At 50.7% G+C, this 24,118-nt stretch overlaps 2 protein-coding genes across 2 annotated transcripts in view; one reads left to right on the plus strand and one right to left on the minus strand.

Moving 5' to 3' along the window:
- MTPN (myotrophin) overlaps positions 1–24,118 on the minus strand; it is a 230,721-nt gene that overhangs the window by 50,300 nt on the left and 156,303 nt on the right. The window lies entirely within an intron of this gene.
- NUP205 (nucleoporin 205) overlaps positions 1–24,118 on the plus strand; it is a 35,307-nt gene that overhangs the window by 9,003 nt on the left and 2,186 nt on the right. Inside the window, exons 13-40 of the mRNA XM_069966831.1 lie at positions 414–596; positions 685–735; positions 814–1,023; positions 1,524–1,623; positions 2,649–2,786; positions 3,921–4,110; positions 4,749–4,869; positions 4,992–5,073; positions 8,202–8,366; positions 8,786–8,910; positions 9,437–9,551; positions 9,891–10,040; positions 10,859–10,933; positions 11,129–11,286; positions 11,383–11,463; positions 11,721–11,912; positions 12,032–12,302; positions 13,432–13,530; positions 14,457–14,605; positions 14,692–14,883; positions 16,002–16,123; positions 17,822–17,960; positions 18,528–18,654; positions 22,254–22,330; positions 22,629–22,757; positions 22,849–22,984; positions 23,679–23,845; positions 23,928–24,051. Coding sequence (XP_069822932.1) covers positions 414–596; positions 685–735; positions 814–1,023; positions 1,524–1,623; positions 2,649–2,786; positions 3,921–4,110; positions 4,749–4,869; positions 4,992–5,073; positions 8,202–8,366; positions 8,786–8,910; positions 9,437–9,551; positions 9,891–10,040; positions 10,859–10,933; positions 11,129–11,286; positions 11,383–11,463; positions 11,721–11,912; positions 12,032–12,302; positions 13,432–13,530; positions 14,457–14,605; positions 14,692–14,883; positions 16,002–16,123; positions 17,822–17,960; positions 18,528–18,654; positions 22,254–22,330; positions 22,629–22,757; positions 22,849–22,984; positions 23,679–23,845; positions 23,928–24,051 — 3,868 coding nt within the window. The remainder of the gene's footprint in view (positions 1–413; positions 597–684; positions 736–813; positions 1,024–1,523; positions 1,624–2,648; positions 2,787–3,920; positions 4,111–4,748; positions 4,870–4,991; positions 5,074–8,201; positions 8,367–8,785; positions 8,911–9,436; positions 9,552–9,890; positions 10,041–10,858; positions 10,934–11,128; positions 11,287–11,382; positions 11,464–11,720; positions 11,913–12,031; positions 12,303–13,431; positions 13,531–14,456; positions 14,606–14,691; positions 14,884–16,001; positions 16,124–17,821; positions 17,961–18,527; positions 18,655–22,253; positions 22,331–22,628; positions 22,758–22,848; positions 22,985–23,678; positions 23,846–23,927; positions 24,052–24,118) is intronic.

A 24,118-nucleotide genomic window follows, 5' to 3' on the forward strand; every position in this document is an offset into this window, starting at 1 on the left:
CAGCTCTGAAGTATAATACAGGTTGTAACTCAGGATCAGTAATGTAATGTATATAGTGACCCCACCAGCAGAATAGTGAGTGCAGCTCTGGAGTATAATACAGGATGTAACTTAGGATCAGTAATGTAATGTATGTACACAGTGACCCCACCAGCAGAATAGTGAGTGCAGCTCTGGAGTTTAATACAGGATGTCACTCAGGATCCATAATGTATGTACCCAGTGACCCCACCAGCAGAATAGTGAGTGCAGTTCTGGGGTATAATACAGGATGTAACTCAGGATCAGTAATGTATGTACACAGTGACCCCACCAGCAGAATAGTGAGTGCAGCTCTGGGGTATAATACAGGATCAGTAATGTAACCTGGTATTGTGCTGTATATAATCCTTTGTCTTTGTTCCTGTATACAGAGTGAGAGCGCCCGCCTGGCTCTCTGTGAACATGCGCAGTGGACTCCGGTCATTGTGATGCTGGGCCTCTTGCAGTGTAGTATCCCTCCTGTCCTGAAGGCGGAGCTTCTGAAGACCCTCACCGCCTTTGGGAAGTCTCCAGAGATCGCAGCTTCCCTCTGGCAATCTCTGGAACATACACAGGTATAGTAGAGCGGAGATCACCACCTTAGTCCTAGTATTAGGTTCTGTAGCTGTTGCTGATATTCACCACTTTCTCTTCTTTTTCCAGATTTTGCAGACTGTGAGACCCAGCGCGCAACGACAGGCGGCGGGAATCGAGGTAATCTCATATATTCTAGTATGGGGGCTTCGCTGTGTGGTTCCCTCCCCGGGATGACAGTATCTTTACCTTTCACAGGTGGAGCTGAATGAGATTGAGTCGCGGGCGGAGGAGTACCCCCTTACCAGAGCCTTCTGTAACCTTATCGGTACATTGGTAGAGAGCTATTTTCCAGCCAACCTGGGCGCCGGGTTGAGAGCCCCAGGATTCGATCCGTACCTGCAATTTCTACGTGACTCCGTCTTCCTCCGTTTCCGCACCAGAGCTTATAGGAGAGCCGCAGAGAAGGTAAGAACGCCAAGGAGACCCACTTTAAATGGATAATTTAAAGGCATTTTTTCAAATGAGAAAGTTCTATAGATTTGTAATTTACTTCTATTTAAAAATCTCCTGTCTTCCAGTACTTATCAGCTGCTGTATGTCCTGCAGGAAGTGGTGTATTCTCTTCAGACTGACAGAGTGCTCTGTCCGTGTCAGGAACTGTCCAGAGCAGCAGCAAATCCCCATAGAAAACCTCTCCTGTTCTGGACGGTTCCTGACATGGACAGAGGTGGCAGCAGAGAGCACTTTGTCAGACTGGAGAGAATACACCACTTCCTGAAGGACATACAGCAGCTGATAGGTACTGGAAAACTGGAGATTTTTTAAATAGAAGTAAATTACAAATCTATAGAACTTTCTGACACCGGTTGGTGTCATCATAGATTAGACATAGTAAGTTATATAGAGGATATAGGAGAACCTTCCAGCACTGTAGTCGTCATCCTTATCTTTTCCGGTCCCAACAGTGGGAAGTGGCTGAAGCCGTACTTGACGTCTTTTACAAGCTCCTCCGGGACTATGAACCTCAACCGGAAGACTTTGTGGAGCAGTATGTGGAGATGCAGGGTGAGTGGTTTGCCTATATATACAGTAAGTGTGAGAGAACCCCCCCTTAAAGGACAACTCCGGCAAAAACATATTTTTTAATATGTTATTACTTATGGAAAGTTAGACAAATTCCTAATATACACTAATTATGGGAAATGCACATCTACTAAATTAAGGGAAATAGCAGTATATCAGGGAGGCTTCAGATTCTGGAGAAAAAAAAAAGTGACGTCACGAATCAGTTGTAATTCCTATGGAGTGTCCAGCAGGGGGCGCACTATATGTAGAAGTCTAAGGCACTGTATTATTTCTATGGTTGTCTATGTAAATGTAATGTAATGCAAACTATGCTTTATTGATTGAATACATTTATGGAATACTTTGGGGAGCAAGTGTCCTTGCTCCCCAAAGTATTCCATAAATGTGTTCAATCAATAAAACATACTGTACATTACATTACTTTTTACATAGACAGCCATATAAACAATACAATGCCATAGACTTCTATGTATAGTGCGCCCCCTGCTGGACACTCCATAGGACTTACAACTGATTCGTGACGTCACGTTTTTTTACAGAATCTGAACCCTGCCGGATCTACTAAATTAAGGGAAATAGCAGTATATGTGCATTTCCCATAATTAATGTACATTACGAATTTGTCTAACTTTCCATAAGTAATAACATATTAAAAAATACTTTAGGCCGAACTTCTCCTTTAACAACACAGGTTTGCAACCTGTGATACTGCAGCTGTTGCAAAACTAAAACTCCCAGCATGCCCGGACAGCCAACGGCTGTCAGGGCATGCTGGGAGTTTTAGTTTTGCAACAGCTGGAGAGCCACAGGTTGCAAACCACTCTTGTAGGGTATATAGATCTGGCTTGTGCATATATTACATTGATGACCATTCATATGAATGGCTGCATGTAATACTACCTGTGTCCAGTAGGGGCCACTGTTGTCACAATTTCCTCCATTAAGGATTTTAGCTTCTTTGCTTCAATGATCTGTATAATAAATCTCTATATTTCTCTTTCCAGGAGAGGAGAAAGCCGCTTACAAGCCGCCCGGCTTCAGCCTAATGCATCACTTACTGAACGAGTCCCCCATGTTGGAGCTGTGCCTGAGCTTGCTGGAAGAGGGCGTCAAACAGCTGGACACTTACGCCCCTTTTCCAGGTATTTAGATGATCCCTATGGGACTATATATAATGGGGTTGTCCAGGATATCTTGCAAAATAGTGCCACGCAGGCCGGGACAAAGGGTAGGCCAGGGTAGGCGATGGCCTAGGGCACCACCTCCTGCTAAATTACAGGGGTGCAATGTGTCCTGTGCTCCTGTGTGACAGAGGTAGAACTACAGCTTCCAGTATGCTACTGTGTGGCTGTGGTAGAACTACAGCTCCCAGCATGCTCCTGTGTGGCTGTGGTAGAACTACAGCTCCCAGCATGCTCCTGTGTGGCTGTGGTAGAACTACAGCTCCCAGCATGCTCCTGTGTGGCTGTGGTAGTACTACAGCTCCCAGCATGCTCCTGTGTGGCTGTGGTAGAACTACAGCTCCCAGCATGCTCCTGTGTGGCTGTGGTAGAACTACAGCTCCCAGCATGCTCCTGTGTGGCTGTGGTAGAACTACAGCTCCCAGCATGCTGCTGTGTGGCTGTGGTAGAACTACAGCTCCCAGCATGCTCCTGTGTGGCTGTGGTAGAACTACAGCTCCCAGTATGCTCCTGTGTGGCTGTGGTAGAACTACAGCTCCCAGCATGCTCCTGTGTGACTGTGGTAGAACTACAGCTCCCAGCATGCTCCTGTGTGACTGTGGTAGAACTACAGCTCCCAGCATGCTCCTGTGTGGCTGTGGTACAACTACAGCTCCCAGCATGCTCCTGTGTGGCTGTGGTAGAACTACAGCTCCCAGCATGCTCCTGTGTGGCTGTGGTAGAACTACAGCTCCCAGCATGCTCCTGTGTGGCTGTGGTAGAACTAAAGCTCCCAGCATGCTCCTGTGTGGCTGTGGTAGAACTACAGCTCCCAGCATGCTCCTGTGTGGCTGTGGTAGAACTACAGCTCCCAGCATGCTCCTGTGTGGCTGTGGTAGAACATTTGCCATATGCCTTCTCTGCCTAAGGCACCAAAACTCCTTGTCCCGGCCCTGGTGCCTCGCCTGTCCATGGGTTGTGTGTGGTATTTCAGGTCTGCTCCATTGAAGTAAATGGATCTGAGTTGCAGTACCACTCACCACCAGTAGACAGGTTTGGCGCTGTTTCTTAGTTGTGTGTTTCTAATCTCAGACCATGACGCTTTATGTTTTCCAGGTAAGAAACACCTGGAGAAGGCGGTGACGTGTTGTTTTATGCTCCTGAACCTGACGCTGCAGAAGGAGAATCTGTTCATGGACCTATTGCGGGAGAGTCACCTATCGCTGATAGTCACCCCTCTGGAGCAGTTGTTGCAAGGCATCAATCCCCGATCCAAGAAGGCCGATCACGTCGTCAATATCGCCAGGTAAGTGGCCAGAACCTATGGGGCAACATCCACATACAGGTCCCCCTCATATTACATATAGTTTCTTAAAGGGGTTGTCCCACCAATAACACTCATCCCCTTTCCCTATGGCATAAATGGATGATTGTTGGTGGTCTGATCACTGAGACCATCAGGATTCTTAACAACGAGGTCATAGGTCATATCTGAATTACTTCTCTTTAAGTGAAGCTCCAGGGAGAGATGACTTTTTTTTTTTTTTTGTAAATCAACCGGTTTCAGAAATTTATATAGATTTGTAATGTACTTCTATTAAAAAATCTCCAGGACTTATCAGCTGCTGTATGTCCAGGAAGTGGTGTATTTTCTCCAGTCTGACACAGTGCTCTCTGCTGCCGCCTCTGTCCATGTCAGGAACTGTCCAGAGCAGCAGCAAATCCCCATAGAAAACCTCTCCTGCTCTGGACAGTTCCTGACATGGACAGAGGTGGCAGCAGAGAGCACTGTGTCAGACACCACTTCCTGCAGAACATACGGCAGCTGATAAGTGTTGGAAGAGTGAAGATTTTTTAATAGGAGTCAATTACAAATCTGTATAACTTTTTAAGTGATTTTTTCCCCTTTAATGTTATGTGGCAATGTTTGTGCTCGCTCCGCAGGTACCTCTATCATGGCGCCAGCAATCCCGAATTGGCCTTTGAAAGCGCAAAGATCTTGTGCAACATTTCCAGCAACGGAAACATCCAGGCCAAGCTGGTGGGAGACTTCACCCAGGACCCGGTAATGTCTCCTGGTTTCTGTAACCTTATTAGTGTGGCCCCCAGTCTCCTCCGCACAGTACGACACGGTGGGGACCCCATCTGACTGCTCTCTAATTCCATATGCCTTCTTTCTTCCGGCAGAAAGTCAGCCAGAAACTGATGGCCGGCTTTGTGGAGTGTCTGGACAGCGAGGACAGCGAGGAGGTGGTGAACCCTCTGGGAGGTGCGTGCTCTCCTATAGCAGGTCCCATATATACACAGGGGGATGGGAGGTGCGTGCTCTCCTATAGCAGGTCCCATATACACAGAGGGGATGGGAGGTGCGTGCTCTCCTATAGCAGGTCCCATATACACACGGGGGATGGGAGGTGCGTGCTCTCCTATAGCAGGTCCTATATACACAGGGGGATGGGAGGTGCATGCTCTCCTATAGCAGGTCCCATATACACAGAGGGGATGGGAGGTGCGTGCTCTCCTATAGCAGGTCCCATATACACACGGGGGATGGGAGGTGCGTGCTCTCCTATAGCAGGTCCTATATACACAGGGGGGATGGGAGGTGCGTGCTCTCCTATAGCAGGTCCCATATACACACAGGGGGGGATGGGAGGTGCGTGCTCTCCTATAGCAGGTCCCATATATACACAGAGGGGATGGGAGGTGCGTGCTCTCCTATAGCAGGTCCCATATACACACGGGGGATGGGAGGTGCGTGCTCTCCTATAGCAGGTCCCATATACACACGGGGGATGGGAGGTGCGGGCTCTCCTATAGCAGGTCCCATATACACACAGGGGGGGATGGGAGGTGCGGGCTCTCCTATAGCAGGTCCCATATACACACAGGGGTGGGGGGGGATGGGAGGTGCGTGGTCTCCTATAGCAGGTCCTATATACACACAGGGGGGATGGGAGGTGCGTGCTCTCCTATAGCAGGTCCTATATACACACAGGGGGGATGGGAGGTGTGTGCTCTCCTATAGCAGGTCCCATATACACACAGGGGGGATGGGAGGTGCGTGCTCTCCTATAGCAGGTCCCATATACACACGGGGGATGGGAGGTGCGTGCTCTCCTATAGCAGGTCCCATATACACACGGGGGATGGGAGGTGCGGGCTCTCCTATAGCAGGTCCCATATATACACAGAGGGGATGGGAGGTGCGTGCTCTCCTATAGCAGGTCCCATATATACACAGAGGGGATGGGAGGTGCGTGCTCTCCTATAGCAGGTCCCATATACACACGGGGGATGGGAGGTGCGTGCTCTCCTATAGCAGGTCCCATATACACACGGGGGATGGGAGGTGCGTGCTCTCCTATAGCAGGTCCCATATACACATGGGGGATGGGAGGTGCGTGCTCTCCTATAGCAGGTCCCATATACACACAGGGGGATGGGAGGTGCGTGCTCTCCTATAGCAGGTCCCATATACACACGGGGGATGGGAGGTGCGTGCTCTCCTATAGCAGGTCCCATATACACACGGGGGATGGGAGGTGCGTGCTCTCCTATAGCAGGTCCCATATACACACGGGGGATGGGAGGTGCGTGCTCTCCTATAGCAGGTCCCATATACACACAGGGGGATGGGAGGTGCATGCTCTCCTATAGCAGGTCCCATATACACACGGGGGATGGGAGGTGCGTGCTCTCCTATAGCAGGTCCCATATATACACAGAGGGGATGGGAGGTGCGTGCTCTCCTATAGCAGGTCCCATATATACACAGGGGGGATGGGAGGTGCGTGCTCTCCTATAGCAGGTCCCATATACACACGGGGGATGGGAGGTGCGTGCTCTCCTATAGCAGGTCCCATATACACACGGGGGATGGGAGGTGCGTGCTCTCCTATAGCAGGTCCCATATATACACAGAGGGGATGGGAGGTGCGTGCTCTCCTATAGCAGGTCCCATATACACACGGGGGATGGGAGGTGCGTGCTCTCCTATAGCAGGTCCCATATACACACGGGGGATGGGAGGTGCGTGCTCTCCTATAGCAGGTCCCATATATACACAGTGGGGATGGGAGGTGCGTGCTCTCCTATAGCAGGTCCCATATACACACGGGGGATGGGAGGTGCGTGCTCTCCTATAGCAGGTCCCATATACACACGGGGGATGGGAGGTGCGTGCTCTCCTATAGCAGGTCCCATATACACACGGGGGATGGGAGGTGCGGGCTCTCCTATAGCAGGTCCCATATATACACAGAGGGGATGGGAGGTGCGTGCTCTCCTATAGCAGGTCCCATATACACACGGGGGATGGGAGGTGCGGGCTCTCCTATAGCAGGTCCCATATACACACAGGGGGATGGGAGGTGCGCGCTCTCCTATAGCAGGTCCCATATACACACAGGGGGGGATGGGAGGTGCGTGCTTTCCTATAGTAGGTCCCATATACACACAGGGGGGGGGGATGGGAGGTGCGTGCTCTCCTATAGCAGGTCCCATATACACACGGGGGATGGGAGGTGCGTGCTCTCCTATAGCAGGTCCCATATACACACAGGGGGATGGGAGGTGCATGCTCTCCTATAGCAGGTCCCATATACACACAGGGGGGATGGGAGGTGCGTGCTCTCCTATAGCAGGTCCCATATACACACAGGGGGATGGGAGGTGCATGCTCTCCTATAGCAGGTCCCGTATTCACACAGGGGGGATGGGAGGTGCGCGCTCTCCTATAGCAGGTCCCGTATTCACACAGGGGGGATGGGAGGTGCGTGCTTTCCTATAGCAGGTCCCATATACACACGGGGGATGGGAGGTGCGGGCTCTCCTATAGCAGGTCCCATATACACACGGGGGATGGGAGGTGCGGGCTCTCCTATAGCAGGTCCCATATACACACAGGGGGATGGGAGGTGCATGCTCTCCTATAGCAGGTCCCATATACACACCGGGGGGGGGATGGGAGGTGCGTGCTCTCCTATAGCAGGTCCCATATACACACAGGGGGGCGGGGGATGGGAGGTGCGCGCTCTCCTAAAGCAGGTCCCATATACACACGGGGGGGGGGGGGGGGGGGGGGATGGGAGGTGCGCGCTCTCCTATAGCAGGTCCCATATACACACAGGGGGGTGGGGATGGGAGGTGCGTGCTTTCCTATAGCAGGTCCCATATACACACAGGGGGGGGGGGGGTACGGGAGGTGCGGGCTCTCCTATAGCAGGTCCCATATACACACAGGGGGGTGGGGATGGGAGGTGCGTGCTTTCCTATAGCAGGTCCCATATACACACAGGGGGGGGGGGGTACGGGAGGTGCGGGCTCTCCTATAGCAGGTCCCATATATACACAGGGGGGGATGGGAGGTGGAGCTGAGGTTTCTTCTACTTGTAGATATCGAGGAAGAGAGGAAACTGGCGACCGTCCACCATGAGACCAAGATCCACATCCTCAACCTGCTGATCACCTCCCTGGAAATGAAGCTGCCAAACCTGGCCCTGTATCTGCTGGGGTTCGAGCTGAAGAAACCAGTCAGCACCACCAACCTGCAGGACTCAGGTATAGAATATTCTATCTATCTATCTCCTATCTATCTATCTATCTCCTATCTATCTATCTCCTATCTATCTATCTATCTATCTATCTATCTATCTATCTATCTATCTATCTATCTCCTATCTATCTCCTATCTATCTCCTATCTATCTCCTATCTATCTATCTATCTATCTATCTATCTATCTCCTATCTATCTATCTATCTATCTATCTATCTATCTATCTATCTATCTCCTATCTATCTCCTATCTATCTATCTATCTATCTATCTATCTATCTCCTATCTATCTATCTATCTCCTATCTATCTATCTATCTATCTATCTTCTATCTATCTATCTATCTATCTATCTATCTATCTATCTATCTCCTATCTATCTATCTATCTCCTATTACCTCCGGTTACTATGACTTTCCCTGTAGGTGTTCTCGGCTTCCCCCGGACCTGTCTGCACTCCATCTTGGATATTCTGAAGAAAGGGACGGACAGTAGGATGGGGCCGGTGGCCGTGCTAGAGTCCCCGCACCTGGCTGAGCTCTGCTATCAGGTAGGCCTCTCTGTCTACTCCATTCGTTGAGATGGGTCCACTAGGCCTCCATCACATGACAAGAAAGTTTCTCCGGATTTCCTGACTCATAGGGTTCTATTGGCGCTCGGACGCCCTTTAGGACGTCTGTGCTTGAATATAGCTCAGAAAATTATCGGACCTGTCTAATAACCGTCCGGGATTCCATCACAGATGCCCTATAGAACCCTCTGGGGCAGGGGTAGGGAACCATGGCTCTCCAGCTGTTGCAAAACTACAGCTCCCATCGTGCCTGGACAGCCAAAGGCTGTCCAGGCATGATGGGAGTTGTAGTTTTGCAACAGCTCGATAGCCAAGGTTCCCTTCCCCTGCACTGGGGGCATCCGGATTCCCGAATCACTGTGTGCCAGCCCAGTTAAGTGCCAACGCCGGCCCTTTAACTGTATGTGCTCCTAATCAGGAGCGTATACAGTTATATGTGGTGCTGTGTGTCACAGAGATGGGATTTATTGGGATGACTGATGATTCCGGTGTCTTCTCTCCTCAGGTCATCCATCAGCTGTGCGCCTGTGCAGACACCTCTGGACCCACCATGAGATATCTGCGGACAAGCCAGGACTTCCTGGTCACCCAGCTCCACCACCTGCCCTTCTCTGTGAAAGGTAAAGCAGAGGCATGGGGTTGGTATATGGCTGCAGTGCCCCAGCCTTGTATACAGTGATTGTTGGGGATGTGACCTTTAAGAGCAGGAATGGGGAAGCTTCAGCCCAACACTACAGTACTACTGTTCCCATCATGCCTGGGCAGCCAAAGCTTTAACTTGGCATGATGGGAATTGTATTGCCACAGCTGGAGGTCCGAAGGTTCCCCATCCCTGCTTTAGGACCACTACCAATCTTGATGAAGGGGTCGTTGTCTTTTTGTGGCACCATGTTTTTTTTCCCAGTTTTTCCCTATGGGATAGTCAGAGACTAATGTTTTTTTTTTTTTTTTTTATTTAGCACATGAAATCTCTGCCTTGAATCAGATGTCCTGGCTGATGAAGACTGTGTCCATAGAGCTGCGCATCACATCCCTAAACCGCCAGCGCTCCCATACACAGAGACTGCTGAACCTCCTGCTGGATGACGTGCCTGTCCGCCCCTATATAGGTGAGTGCAGCTCTGGAGGATAATACAGGATGTAACTCTGGATCAGTAATGTATGTACAGAGTGACCTCACCAGCAGAATAATGAGTTCAGCTCTGGGGTATAATACAGGATGTAACTCAGGATCAGTAATGTAATGTATGTACACAGTGACCCCACCAGCAGAATAGTGAGTGCAGCTCTGGAGTATAATACAGGATGTAACTCAGGATCAGTAATGTATGTACACAGTGACCCCACCAGCAGAATAGTGAGTGCAGCTCTGGAGTATAATACAGGATGTAACTCAGGATCAGTAATGTGATGTATGTACACATTGACCTCACCAGCAGAATAGTGAGTGCAGCTCTGGGGTATAATACAGGATGTAACTCAGGATCAGTAATGTAATGTATGTACACAGTGACCCCACCAGCAGAATAGTGAGTGCAGCTCTGGGGTATAATACAGGATGGAACTCAGGATCAGTAATGTATGTACACAGTGACCCCACCAGCAGAATAGTGAGTGCAGCTCTGGAGTATAATACAGGATGTAACTCAGGATCAGTAATGTATGTACACAGTGACCCCACCAGCCGAATAGTGAGTGCAGCTCTGGAGTATAATACAGGATGTAACTCAGGATCAGTAATGTATGTACACAGTGACCCCACCAGCAGAATAGTGAGTGCATCTCTGGAGGATAATACAGGATGTAACTCAGGATCAGTAATGTAATGTATGTACACAGTGACCCCACCAGCAGAATAGTGAGTGCAGCTCTGGAGTATAATACAGGATGTATATAATCTGTACCTGAACACTCTCCTCTTCTGTAGCTGATGGTGAATCTGGGATGGAGGACGACAACCGGGGGATCAATGCGTTTCTTCACTTTGACACGTCCTCTAAAGGTAAAGCAGCTTTGTCCCGGTCCTGATCTCTGGTTACATAGAGAGAACCTGTTGCAGTGGAAACGTGATTATTTGTTGGGGTCTCAGTCAGGAAGCTGTATATGTGCACAGAGATCCCGCCCCCCTCCCTCCATTATCCATGGACTCCACATAATACAATTTCCTTACAGTTTTTTTCTATAAATTTCTCGTTAGTTCGCAGGAAAATCCTGAGCATCTTGGACTCCATAAACTTCACTCAGGAGATCCCGGAGCAGCTGCAGCTGGATTTCTTTGACCGCATCCTGATAGAACAAGTCATCACCAACTGCGAGCAGAAGGACCGCAGCGCCCAGACCGTCTGCAACGTCAAGGTGAGCGGGCCCCATAGCGGAGGAGCCTGTGTGTGTTTTGTGGGGGGGGGGGGGGGGGGAATTACCGTGTATAACGTCTATAATATATCTTACCAGCTCCTGCGGCGAGTCCTGCTCGCTGAGATCAATGCCCTGCAGGGGATGGCGGCCATCGGACAGAGGCCTTTACTATTGGAGGTAAATTCTCTCACATTTTTAAGGTGACCCTTTCTTTTAGCAAGCTTATTAAATTATTAAAAAATACATATATATATATATAATATATATATATATAATATACAGTATGACAAATCGAGTGGCCAGGGCTGCACGAACAATCTTTGTATTGTTGGTGCAGCCTCGGATACAGGCTCGGATACAGATGGACTCGAATACATCTTTAGCTGCTGTTAGTCTGTGTCGGGTTTATATTTTGTATTCCATATAACGTATAGGAGGTGAACACCATCCTGCAATACGCGGTAGAAAGAAATAAGATGTACCAGTGTCTTCACGCCAAGCGTCACGCCCTGGAGTCCTGGAGGCAGCTGGTGGAGATCATCCTGACCGCCTGTCCGCAGGATCTGATTCCGGCCGAGCAGAGACAGCTGATCATCAGGGATCTGCTGCAGGACCTGCACGACAAGGTGAACACTACAGTAACATGGCCCCTGCCCTGCAGTCCCCAGCCGCTGCCCTTTTCTCCCCGACCGCTGCGTTCCTCGCTTGCCCGGACTCTTGCTCAATATCTGTTATTTTTCCGTAGATTCTGGATGATGAAGCGACTAAGGAGCTGATGCCGCTGGTGGCCGGGGCGGTGTTCACCCTCACCGTGCACCTGAGCCAGTGCATCCGCACGGAGCAGAAGCAGCCAATGAGCGCCCTGGGGGTCGGCCAGTCGCAGTACGTCCTCATGCTGGACGGATCCTTCGCCGCTCCTCCGGGGACGGACACCTTGTCTGCAGGTTTCGCCTCCATCGGAGACTCCTCGCTTCATATGATCCTCAGGAAACTGCTGGAATTTATACTTAGGACAGGTCAGAGCTTACACTTTATTGGCTACATGTCCTGACCCTGGTGCGTTCCTACGTGTTTCTGCACAGTGAATCATCAGGGGTATGCAGGAGCCTGTAGATCTGTAGCATACAGCGGTGTCTGCTCCTCCTCTCACTCTAGACCTCGACCTCTGGTATCAGCCAATCAGAGTTTGTTTTGGATCAAGGGAAAGTGCTAAACCAATCAGAAGGCGGTTTAGACCAAGGCAGATCCTTAAAGGGGTTTTTCAACCTAAACCTTTTCATCTAACCACAGGACAGGGGCTGAGTGTCAGATTGCGAGGGGTCTGACCCTGTTATTACAGTTACATTTCAACATGGAGTAATGAGTCACTCCATTCATTTTTTAAAGGAGCATCAGAGATGGCATGGTCGATCCATTTTAATGGAGTCCTCATTGCAAGGAGTCCCAGCAGTTAGACCAGCGCGAGTTCTGACACTTGGCATCTATCCTGTGTTTCAAGTTGGAATACCCCTTTAAGTCAAAACCATAAGTGGGCAGGGCCTAAAGTGACAATCAAAGATGGGTGGACACAGGGTGTAGAGTTATCAGCCAACCAGAGGTGGGCTGGGCCAAGACACTAGTCAACCAATCACAGCAGTAGACAAAACTGAGACAGTTATTGGCCCCTCCCACCTGAGAGAGTCATCAGCCAATCAGAGGTAGATAACACTTAGTGACTAGTCTCAGATGGGAGGAGCTAACAGATGGTCCTCAGTTAATCACAGGGGTGGGCAGGTCCACAGCTAATTTTTCAGCCAATCACGGGTGGGCAGGTCCACGGCTAATTTTTCAGCCAATCACAGGGGTGGGCTGGTCTGAGGCTTCTATCATTACATCACTGGGGTTAAAGGGGTGTTACAGTAATTAAGGTCTCTTCTTTATGGATATTATAAGGTTTTGTATCCATGTTCTCTAGTCAAGTCTTATCTTCTTTTGGGTAAATGGATTAAACTCCAGACTGATACATAGTAACAAACCATCAGACACGAGCAGAGCTATATACATGAGGTGTATCCTATAGCTATAAGTGTAGCAGAAACCTACGCCGGAGACCTGGGCGCCATTCCAGTCCAGTTACTCTTATTCTTCTTCTTTCTCTGTGAGCAGGTGGAGGACTGCAGAGAGTCCGGGCCAGTCTATATGGAGCTCTGCTCTATTACCTGCAGATTGCCCAGAGACCGGATGAGCCCGATACACTTGAAGCAGGTAGGTGCTCGGCTTCCTGCTGTAGTAGATGGTGCTGTACCTTTTGTGGGTTGCTGAAGTGTCGCTGTCACTTTAAAAAAAAGTCTGCACGGTCCAATACGGAGATCGCCGGGGGGTTCAGGGGTCGGACCCCCGTGATCTCCTAATTTTTTTTACAAAGTTAATTTTTCCTGGAAAACCCCTTTAAATGGGCTGTAAAGGCTTTCATTGGTAATTCAGTGTGGGGAGGATCAGCTTCCTACCATGTGATCGTAGAAAGCCGATCCATTCCATGGACAGCCCAGGGTCTCTTCTAGGCTCTCTGGGATTGCTTCAGCCTGTAGCAATTGAACCAAGATAAGATCAATCAATGCAGTACATAGGTACTACCTTGATCTGTTCAGCAATCGTGGGATTATTGCTCATAGGATTCTCCTTTGGGGACTACAAATAAATGTAAAAAAAAAAAAATGTTTTGTAATATAAATAATAAAGAATCCTATAATAAAAATTCTCTGTATTGTGACACGGCACTTTCTGCTGCCACCTCGGTCCATGTCAGGAACTGTCTAGAGCAGCAGCAAATCCCTATAGAAAATCTCTCCTGCTCTGGACAGTTCCTGACATGGACAGAGGTGGCAGCAGGGAGCACTGTGTCAGACTGGAGGGAATACACCACTTCCTGCAGGACAAACAGCAGCTGATAAGTACAGGAAGACGGGAGATTTTTTTTTATTAGAAGTAAATTACAAATGTATATAACTTTCTTATACCAGTTTATTTGAAAGAAAAAGATTTTCAATGGAGTTCCCCTTTAAGGGGTTATGCATTACACAGCCATATGTTTAGTATTATAGCCCCCCTCCAGTCACCTACCTGCTCCTAAACTGCAATATTAGACAAGACCCTTATTCAGCACTAAATCTTGTTCTGTCTTTGCCCTCCAGCCAATAAGACCATGTGGGAGAGACTGACGGCCCCGGAAGACGTCTTCAGTAAGCTGCAGAGGGACAACCTGGTCATATTTGAGAGTTACGGGGCGGCCCTGATGGAGGTGATCTGCCGGGATTCCTGCGACGGCCACGAGGTCTACAGAGTAAGCGTCCAGCCGTTCACGCAGGGCGCTGCGGATGGGGTGGGTGGTCTGCGCCTGTATACAGCTTCTCCTCTGTCATATTACAGATGCTGGCGCTGGCCCTGCTGGACCGGATTGTGTGTGTGGACAAGCAGCAACAATGGCTGCTCTACCTGTGTAACAGCGGATACCTGCAGTCTCTGGTGGACAGCCTGGCCCAGGACGATGCCGTCTTACAGAACCTGCTCACCCCTCAGCCGCCATTGCTGAAGGCTCTCTACATCTACGAGTCCAAAATGGTAGGTAGGCTGCGTCTCAGTGTGACGTCTGGCCGTGTCTCTGTGTAACGTCTGGCCGTGTCTCTGTGTAACGTCTGGCCGTGTCTCTGTGTAACGTCTGGCCGTGTCTCTGTGTAACGTCTGGCCGTGTCTCTGTGTAACGTCTGGCCGTGTCTCTGTGTAACGTCTGGCCGTGTCTCTGTGTAACGTCTGGCCGTGTCTCTGTGTAACGTCTGGCCGCGTCTCTGTGTAACGTCTGGCCGCGTCTCGCTCCCGTCTCTTACGTCTCGCTCCCGTCTCTTACGTCTCGCTCCCGTCTCTCTTACGTCTCGCTCCCGTCTCTTACGTCTCGCTCCCGTCTCTTACGTCTCGCTCCCGTCTCTCTCTTACGTCTCGCTCCCGTCTCTCTCTTACGTCCCGCTCCCGTCTCTCTCTTACGTCTCTCTTACGTCTCGCTCACGTCTCTCTCTTACGTCTCGCTCACGTCTCTCTCTTACGTCTCGCTCACGTCTCTCTCTTACGTCTCGCTCACGTCTCTCTCTTAGGTCTCGCTCACGTCTCTCTCTTAGGTCTCGCTCCCGTCTCTCTCTTACGTCTCGCTCCCGTCTCTCTCTTACGTCTCGCTCCCGTCTCTCTCTTACGTCTCGCTCCCGTCTCTCTCTTACGTCTCGCTCCCGTCTCTCTCTTACGTCTCGCTCCCGTCTCTCTCTTACGTCTCGCTCCCGTCTCTCTCTTACGTCTCTCGCTCCCGTCTCTCTCTTACGTCTCTCGCTCCCGTCTCTCTCTTACGTCTCTCGCTCCCGTCTCTCTCTTACGTCTCTCGCTCCCGTCTCTCTCTTACGTCTCTCGCTCCCGTCTCTCTCTTACGTCTCTCGCTCCCGTCTCTCTCTTACGTCTCTCGCTCCCGTCTCTCTCTTACGTCTCTCGCTCCCGTCTCTCTCTTACGTCTCGCTCTCTGGGAGAGATTTATCAAACATGGTGTAAAGTGAAACTGGCTCAGTTGCCCCTAGCAACCAATCAGATTCCACCTTTCATTCCTCACAGACTCTTTGGAAAATGAAAGGTGGAATCTGATTGGTTACCAGGGGCAACAGTCTCCATTTACACCATGTTTGATAAATCTCCCCCTCTGTCTTTAGGCGTTCCTGAGCCGAGTGGCCAAAAGCCAGCAAGGAGCCCTGGAGCTGCTGCGGGCGGGCGTCATCCTACGGCTGGCGCAGTGCCAAGTGTACGACATGCGTCCGGATACAGATCAGCATGGGTAATGCCAGGGGATACTGAGCTTAGATACCGAGGAGTATCACATGGGGGGCAGCTGCACTTATTGGGTGGGGGGGGGGGGGTCTAGATAATCTAAAACAGGGATGAGGAACGTTCGACCCTCCAGCTGTTGCAAAACTACAATTCCCATCATGCCTGGACAGCCAAAGCTTTAGCTTTGGCTGTCCCAGGCATGATGGGAATTGTAGTTTTGCAACAGCTGGAGGGCCAAAAGTTCCCCTGTACGTAATCTAAATTGTATGGAAGAAAAGTTTTCAAAACTTTAAGGACTTAAAGGGATTTTTCCACCAATAAAACGGATCAAACAATCTAAGTGTTCAAATTCGGCAAAAACAACGGCCGTTGCTTGACACAGCCGCTTTATATCACCATATTTTATTTGGGTGTGCCTGCAATCCAGTTTACTATAGAACTCTATGCCGTGTACGGCTGTCCGAACGGCCATACATTGCATTAACAGAGCGGGAACAATGGCCATTGTTCGCACTCTAGCGGCCGTAAATAACTGACATGTCAATTATTTCCTCGGTCTTGATAAACAACGGCCGCTGTTCAATACAGTGTGTGAACAACAGACACTGTTCCCATAGACTTCAATACAGTTAATTATTTTAAAGGGGTTGTCCGGCGAAAAAAATTATTCACAGAATAACACACATTAAAAAGTTATACAACTTTGTAATGTATGTTATGTCTGTGAATGGCCCCCTTCCCCGTGTTTCCCCCCACCCACGCTAGACCCGGAAGTGTGGTGCATTATACTCACCGCATGTCGTGTCGTCCACGGTCTCCGATCGTCAGCAGTGACGTCTTCTTCGTAAGTTCGGCGGATCTTCCCGAGTGCCGGCCGCCCTCTGCAGCGTCATCCGAAGCTCAGCCGCGATTGGCTGAGCATAACTGTGCTCAGCCAATCGCGGCTGAGCAGCTGATGACGTGGCCGCGTCATCAGCCGCTCAGCCGCGATTGGCTGAGCACAGTTATGCTCAGCCAATCGCGGCTGAGCGGCTGATGACGCGGCCACGTCATCAGCTGCTCAGCCGCGATTGGCTGAGCACAGTTATGCTCAGCCAATCGCGGCTGAGCTTCGGATGACGCTGCAGAGGGCGGCCAGCACTCGGGAAGATCCGCTGGCCTCCCGAAGAAGACGTCACTGCTGAGGATCGGAGACCGTGGTCGGCACGTGACAGGTAATGTATAGCGCACCACACTTCCGGGTACACGGGTGGGGGTGGTGGGACACGGGGAAGGGGGCCATTCACAGACATAACATACATTACAAAGTTGTATAACTTTGTAATGTGTGTTATTCTGTGAATAATTTTTTTCGCCGGACAACCCCTTTAAGACAAGAACTGATGTTGTTTTAATCGGCAACAATAGACGTTCTTGTCTTAAAAAAACCCACTGTGAACATAGCTTTAAAGAAGTTCTCCAGGATGATGGAACATGGAAAAATTAAAAACAGCGCCACCCCTTGGTTGTGTGTGGTATTACAACACGGCTTCATTGATTTCAATGGATCTGAGCTGCAGTACCTCACACAACCTGAGTACAGGAGCGGCGCTGTTTCTGGGAGATGGCACCCATGTTTTTTTCTAATCCTGACTACAGATACATTCTCATGACTTGGCTCCTGGTATCATAACGTATAATGTTATCTATGTATCTTGTATTTTAGATTATATGGAATGCGAGATGCCCCGGTCTTCATCCCAACACCTTTAGAGAGATACAGACAGATCCTGCTGCCGGCTCTACAGCTCTGCCAGGTTATTGTGACCTCCAGCACAGCGCAGCATGTACAGGTGGCCGGACAGGTAAACTGCTATGAGATCATATACTATAAGCCAAGGAAGACACAAGAGGTTGGACACTTAAAGGGGTACTCCGGCAGAAAATGTTTTATAGGTTTCGGAATGTTTTATAGATTTTTAATTTACTTCTATTTAAAAAGTCTTCCATAATGTATTAGCTGCTGTATGTCCTGCAGGAAGTGGTGTATGACACAGTGCTCTCTGCTGCCACCTCTGTCCAGAGCAGCAGCAAATCCCTATACAAAACCTCTCCTGCTCTGGACAGTTCCTGACATGGACAGAGGTGGCAGCAGAGAGCACTTTGTCAGCCGTAAAAGAATACAACACTTCTTGCAGGACATACAGCAGCTGATAAGTACTGGAAGACTGGAGATTTTTAAATGGAAGTAAATTACAAATCTATGTAACGTTCTGAATCTAGTTGATTTGAAAGACAACCATTTTCGCCGGAGTACCCCTTTTGGAACAATAGGGGACCCCCGACGCTGTTTAGATAGCCGAGTATGTGAATGTGCTATACATTGTTTATAACCACATAATATACTTCTGATCTCTCCCCATTTCTGCCAGGTCTTACAGTTCCTCATTACCCATTCAGATACCATTCACGCCATCCTCAGAAGTAAAGAGGGCAGTCTGGGGTCTCTGCAGGAGCTGGCGCTACTGACGGGCATCATCAGCAAAGCTGCACTTCCAGGTGGGTAATACATGGTGGACTGTATCCAACATGTTTCCCCTGAAAGAGAATCTATCATCAGTTTCATGCTGCCTAAGCCACAAATCATCAGGTTGGTCCCTGGCGGCTCCCCCACAAGCCATGATTGATACATCTCCCCCTATTCCCAGTCGTGGTTCAGGCAGCATGAAAGTGATGACAATTTCCCTTTCAATTGACATGTTAGTAAGCCTTTGGGGTGGCTTATGTATACAAGCCTGTTGACTACCTATACCAGGGGTGGGGAACCTCCGGCCCGCGGGCCGCATCCGGCCCCTGAGACCTCCCGATGCGGCCCGCGGCCCGCAGCTCCCCTGTGATGCGCGCCGCTCTGCTGGGGAAGGAGCCGGCATACACCGCATCCTCCGGTGTCTGTGACAGCTGGCGGACACCGGAGGATGCTGTCTGTGCCGGCTCCTTCCCCAGCAGAGCGGCGCGTGTCTTTAGTCTCCTGCGGGCCGCGCGCGATGACGTCATTTCATCGCGCGCCGCCTGCAGGAGAAGACCGGCACAGAGGACCTGGGAGAGAAGAGGACCTGGACTGCGTGGGAGCGGAGGTAAGGTGAGTGGGATGTTTATTTTTTTATTTGGGGGTTAACTAGGATCCCAGGGACATGACTGATGGGGGGGGGGGGGACAACTAGGCTACCAGGGACATGACTGATGGGGGGGGGGGGACAACTAGGCTACCAGGGACATGACTGATGGGGGGACAACTAGGCTACCAGGGACATGACTGATGGGGGGACAACTAGGCTACCAGGGACATGACTGATGGGGGGGGGAAACTAGGCTACCAGGGACATGACTGATGGGGGGGGACAACTAGGCTACCAGAGACATGACTGATGGGGGGGGGGGGGGAATAACTAGGCTACCAGAGACATGACTGATGGGGGGGGGGGGGGGGGAATAACTAGGCTACCAGGGACATAACTGATGGGGGGGGGGGACAACTAGGCTACCAGGGACATGCCTGATGGGGGTTAACTAGGCTACCAGGGACATGCCTGATGGGGGGGGGGGGGGAATAACTAGGCTACCAGGGACATGCCTGATGGGGGGGACAACTAGGCCACCAGGGACATGACTGATGGGGGGGGGACAACTAGGCTACCAGGGACATGACTGATGGGGGGGACAACTAGGCTACCAGGGACATGACTGATGGGGGGGGGACAACTAGGCTACCAGGGACATGACTGATGGGGGGGGGACAACTAGGCTACCAGAGACATGACTGATGGGGGGGGACAACTAGGCTACCAGGGACATGACTGATGGGGGGGACAACTAGGCTACCAGGGACATGACTGATGGGGGGGGAATAACTAGGCTACCAGGGACATGACTGATGGGGGGGGGGGGACAACTAGGCTACCAGGGACATGACTGATGGGGGGGACAACTAGGCTACCAGAGACATGACTGATGGGGGGGGAATAACTAGGCTACCAGGGACATGACTGATGGGGGGGGGAATAACTAGGCTACCAGGGACATGACTGATGGGGGGAATAACTAGGCTACCAGGGACATGCCTGATGGGGGGGGGGGGGGGAATAACTAGGCTACCAGAGACATGACTGATGGGGGGGGGGGAATAACTAGGCTACCAGGGACATAACTGATGGGGGGGGGGACAACTAGGCTACCAGGGACATAACTGATGGGGGGGGGGGACAACTAGGCTACCAGGGACATGCCTGATGGGGGTTAACTAGGCTACCAGGGACATGCCTGATGGGGGGGGGGAATAACTAGGCTACCAGGGACATGCCTGATGGGGGGGGGGAATAACTAGGCTACCAGGGACATAACTGATGGGGGGGGGGACAACTAGGCTACCAGGGACATGCCTGATGGGGGTTAACTAGGCTACCAGGGACATGCCTGATGGGGGGGGGGGGAATAACTAGGCTACCAGGGACATGCCTGATGGGGGGGGGACAACTAGGCCACCAGGGACATGACTGATGGGGGGGACAACTAGGCTACCAGGGACATGACTGATGGGGGGGGACAACTAGGCTACCAGGGACATGACTGATGGGGGGGGACAACTAGGCTACCAGGGACATGACTGATGGGGGGGGGACAACTAGGCTACCAGAGACATGACTGATGGGGGGGGGGGACAACTAGGCTACCAGGGACATGACTGATGGGGGGGGGACAACTAGGCTACCAGGGACATGACTGATGGGGGGGACAACTAGGCTACCAGGGACATGACTGATGGGGGGGGACAACTAGGCTACCAGGGACATGACTGATGGGGGGGGACAACTAGGCTACCAGGGACATGACTGATGGGGGGGGGACAACTAGGCTACCAGAGACATGACTGATGGGGGGGGGGACAACTAGGCTACCAGGGACATGACTGATGGGGGGGGGACAACTAGGCTACCAGGGACATGACTGATGGGGGGGGACAACTAGGCTACCAGGGACATGACTGATGGGGGGATAACTAGGCCACCAGGGACATGACTGATGGGGGAGACAACTAGGCTACCAGAGACATGACTGATGGGGGGGAATAACTAGGCTACCAGGGACATGACTGATGGGGGGGGAATAACTAGGCTACCAGAGACATGACTGATGGGGGGGGAATAACTAGGCTACCAGGGACATGACTTGGGGGTTAACTAGACTACAAGGGGCATCACTGGGGGTTAACTACAATAGCAGGGGCACTAGGGGAACAATACTATGCCTTGTCCTGGGTGCTGCAAACCCACGCTACTAACTGCCGCGCACGGTATGCGGCCCTCGAATGATTTTATTAATGCCCGACCGGCCCTCGACATGGAAAAGGTTCCCCACCCCTGACCTATACGGACCAGCCTCCCCGTATTCAGGCCTGTTGACTCCCTGTATGGACCGGCCTCCCTGTATACAGGCCTGTTGAGCTCTGACGTATCAGCTACTAGGTGTCCCACTTCACCGCAATTTGCTATCCACTGCCTGTTGTAAGGGAAAATGTGTCTCTAGTAACAGCTAGATCAGGACAAATGACAGGAACCTAGGGTGGGGCTTATCATGTCCTCTGTGTAGCAGAACAGGAAAAAGTCTGGGCTCTTTACATGTAAGCTGACACTGTCCTCCTGCTGAAGATGATTCCCACTGTACCTGACAGGTAAATCAAGGCTTCCCTCTCATGTCTCAGCTCCGGGCAGCTGTCCCCTGTGTAATTATCAGTGTATCTACTGTTGTATATCCTGTTCTGGGGTGGGGCTTAGCATGTGCTTTGTGCAGGTGAGAAGAAGAAAGGCTAGGCTGTTTACCTGTAAGCTGAGCCTCTCTTCCTGCTGAAGATGATCTACATTGTTCCTGAGAGGTAAATCAAGGCTTCCTTCTAATCTCTTAACCCAAGGCAGCTGTCCCTTGTGGAAATACCAGTGTATCTAGTGCTGTATTTCCAGTCCTATAGTGTAACCCGACCTCCATTCTTTTGATTTATGGGGGTCCCAGCATTAAGCCCCCCCCCCATTGGTCAGCTAGTTATCAGTATAACTTAATTTTAAATTAATCCCTTTTAATTGTATTGATGTTCTGTTCTCCTCCTGCAGAGGTCGTCAATGATTTGGCTTCCGTCCTAAACGAAGGGCCCACGATCGAACTGCACGGACATGTCGGCCGATTGCAGGTAAACCTGGGTCAGGGTTTCCATAGATGACGGCATTGTGTATTACAGACCCCTATCATAGCACGGCCTTAGGGCACATGGAGAGGATGGATCCCTATTACATAGAACACTATCCTATATCATATACGTGTATATATACACACACACACACAAATGGTGTGTGGTGTCATTGACTACGCGCCATGTAATACCACATCTCTCCTCTAGTGGCCGCTGTGCATCATCCCGATCACTGATGATCAGACACCCCCTCAATAGTATCAGGAGCTCATCAATAACCTTGTGATTCACTTTACAGCGCCTCTGTCTGTCTCTATTAAACCGCTTTGGGGGTTCAGACAAACTCCGGCAGCTCAGTTTACAGGATGACGGCTCCCATGTGGACGGGGTGAGCAAGAAGGACGACATGGAGCTGGCCATGCAGCAGGTGAGTCAGCCAGTTGGGGGCGCCATCTTGCACTTTCTATACGGCACATAGCGGTCACCAGTGTCTTATACACAGTCTGCTGTTCCCATAGATCTGTTCCAATGTGATGGAGTACTGCCATATCCTGATGCTGCAGAACTCCCCTAACCTCCAGCAGATGGTGTGCCTCTTCACCCCCAGCCTGACGGAGAGCGGCGGCAGCAGCAGCAGGGACACCTCCAGACTCGGTAAGGACTGGCTTTCTTTGTGCGTGGTATTGAAGCTCGGTTCCATTGAAGTGAATGAAGCCTTGTTGTAATACCACAAATTACCTGAGAACAGGGGTGGCGCTGTTTCTCTAATCTTGGATAACCCCTTTCTTCTAAATGGCTACTGTGTAATGCTACAGGAGCAGGATCGCCCTGAGGACTCTCTATATTGAGACAGCCGCTTTTAAAGGAGTTTATAAGGTTATTAAAACATAGCTGAAACAGCACCACTCTTGTTCATAGGTCATGTATGATATTGCAGATCCGGTCAATTCACCCTAATAAAACAGACATGTAATACCCAACTCATTCTTTGGGACGAGAGTGGCGCTGTTTCAGCAACAAAGCAGCAAAGCCAGGACTGATATTGACCTGTGGTTAGGGTGGGCAGCCAGAATTAGATTGGTGGGGTCGTGACTTCTGGCACCCGACCCCCCCTCACCCCCCTCAGATGGATTATCATGTGTTCTAGTGGCCGTGTCTGGTTCAAGCCACTACCAATTGTATGGCGCTGTGGTTGGTAAAAAAAAAAAAAAACTTTGAAGGATCACAACACTCTGGCCTCTTCCATTGACTCATACCTAGGTATGCTGCACCCCAACCACTTGGTATTGTTGGTCTAAAATCCCTTTAAGACCGTGCCAACCCAACTTTTATTTCCCCTTTTTTCAAGACACCCAGTCATCACCATTCCCGTCCTGGCGGCTGCCCAGCCTGGGCATCGTGTTGTCCCTGTTGAAGCAATGCTCCAGTGACTTCTTCACATATTACGACATCCACCGGCAGAGCGTCAGCAAGTTACAGAACGTGGAGCAGCTCCCCCCGGACGAGATCAAAGAGGTATAACCCCCCCCCCCCCAATCCCCCTACCCCTTACATACATACCCCCTCCTGTCTCTGACATGTTTCTTTTCCCTCCCAGCTGTGCCAGTCTGAGACACCCGTTGGGGTAGATAAAATTTCTACCACCCAGAAATACCTGCTGGCACGACGGAGGCTAGTGAAACTTATCAATAGCCGAGCCAAGCTGCTGTCCGTCTGCTGCTGTATCCTTTATAGTACAAGCTACTGCTCTCTGGTATCAGCCAACTGGCTATAGTGTCCTATTGTGGG

Source organism: Dendropsophus ebraccatus, chromosome 1 (assembly GCF_027789765.1).
Source record: "Dendropsophus ebraccatus isolate aDenEbr1 chromosome 1, aDenEbr1.pat, whole genome shotgun sequence".
NCBI classification, from domain to species: Eukaryota; Metazoa; Chordata; class Amphibia; order Anura; family Hylidae; genus Dendropsophus; species Dendropsophus ebraccatus.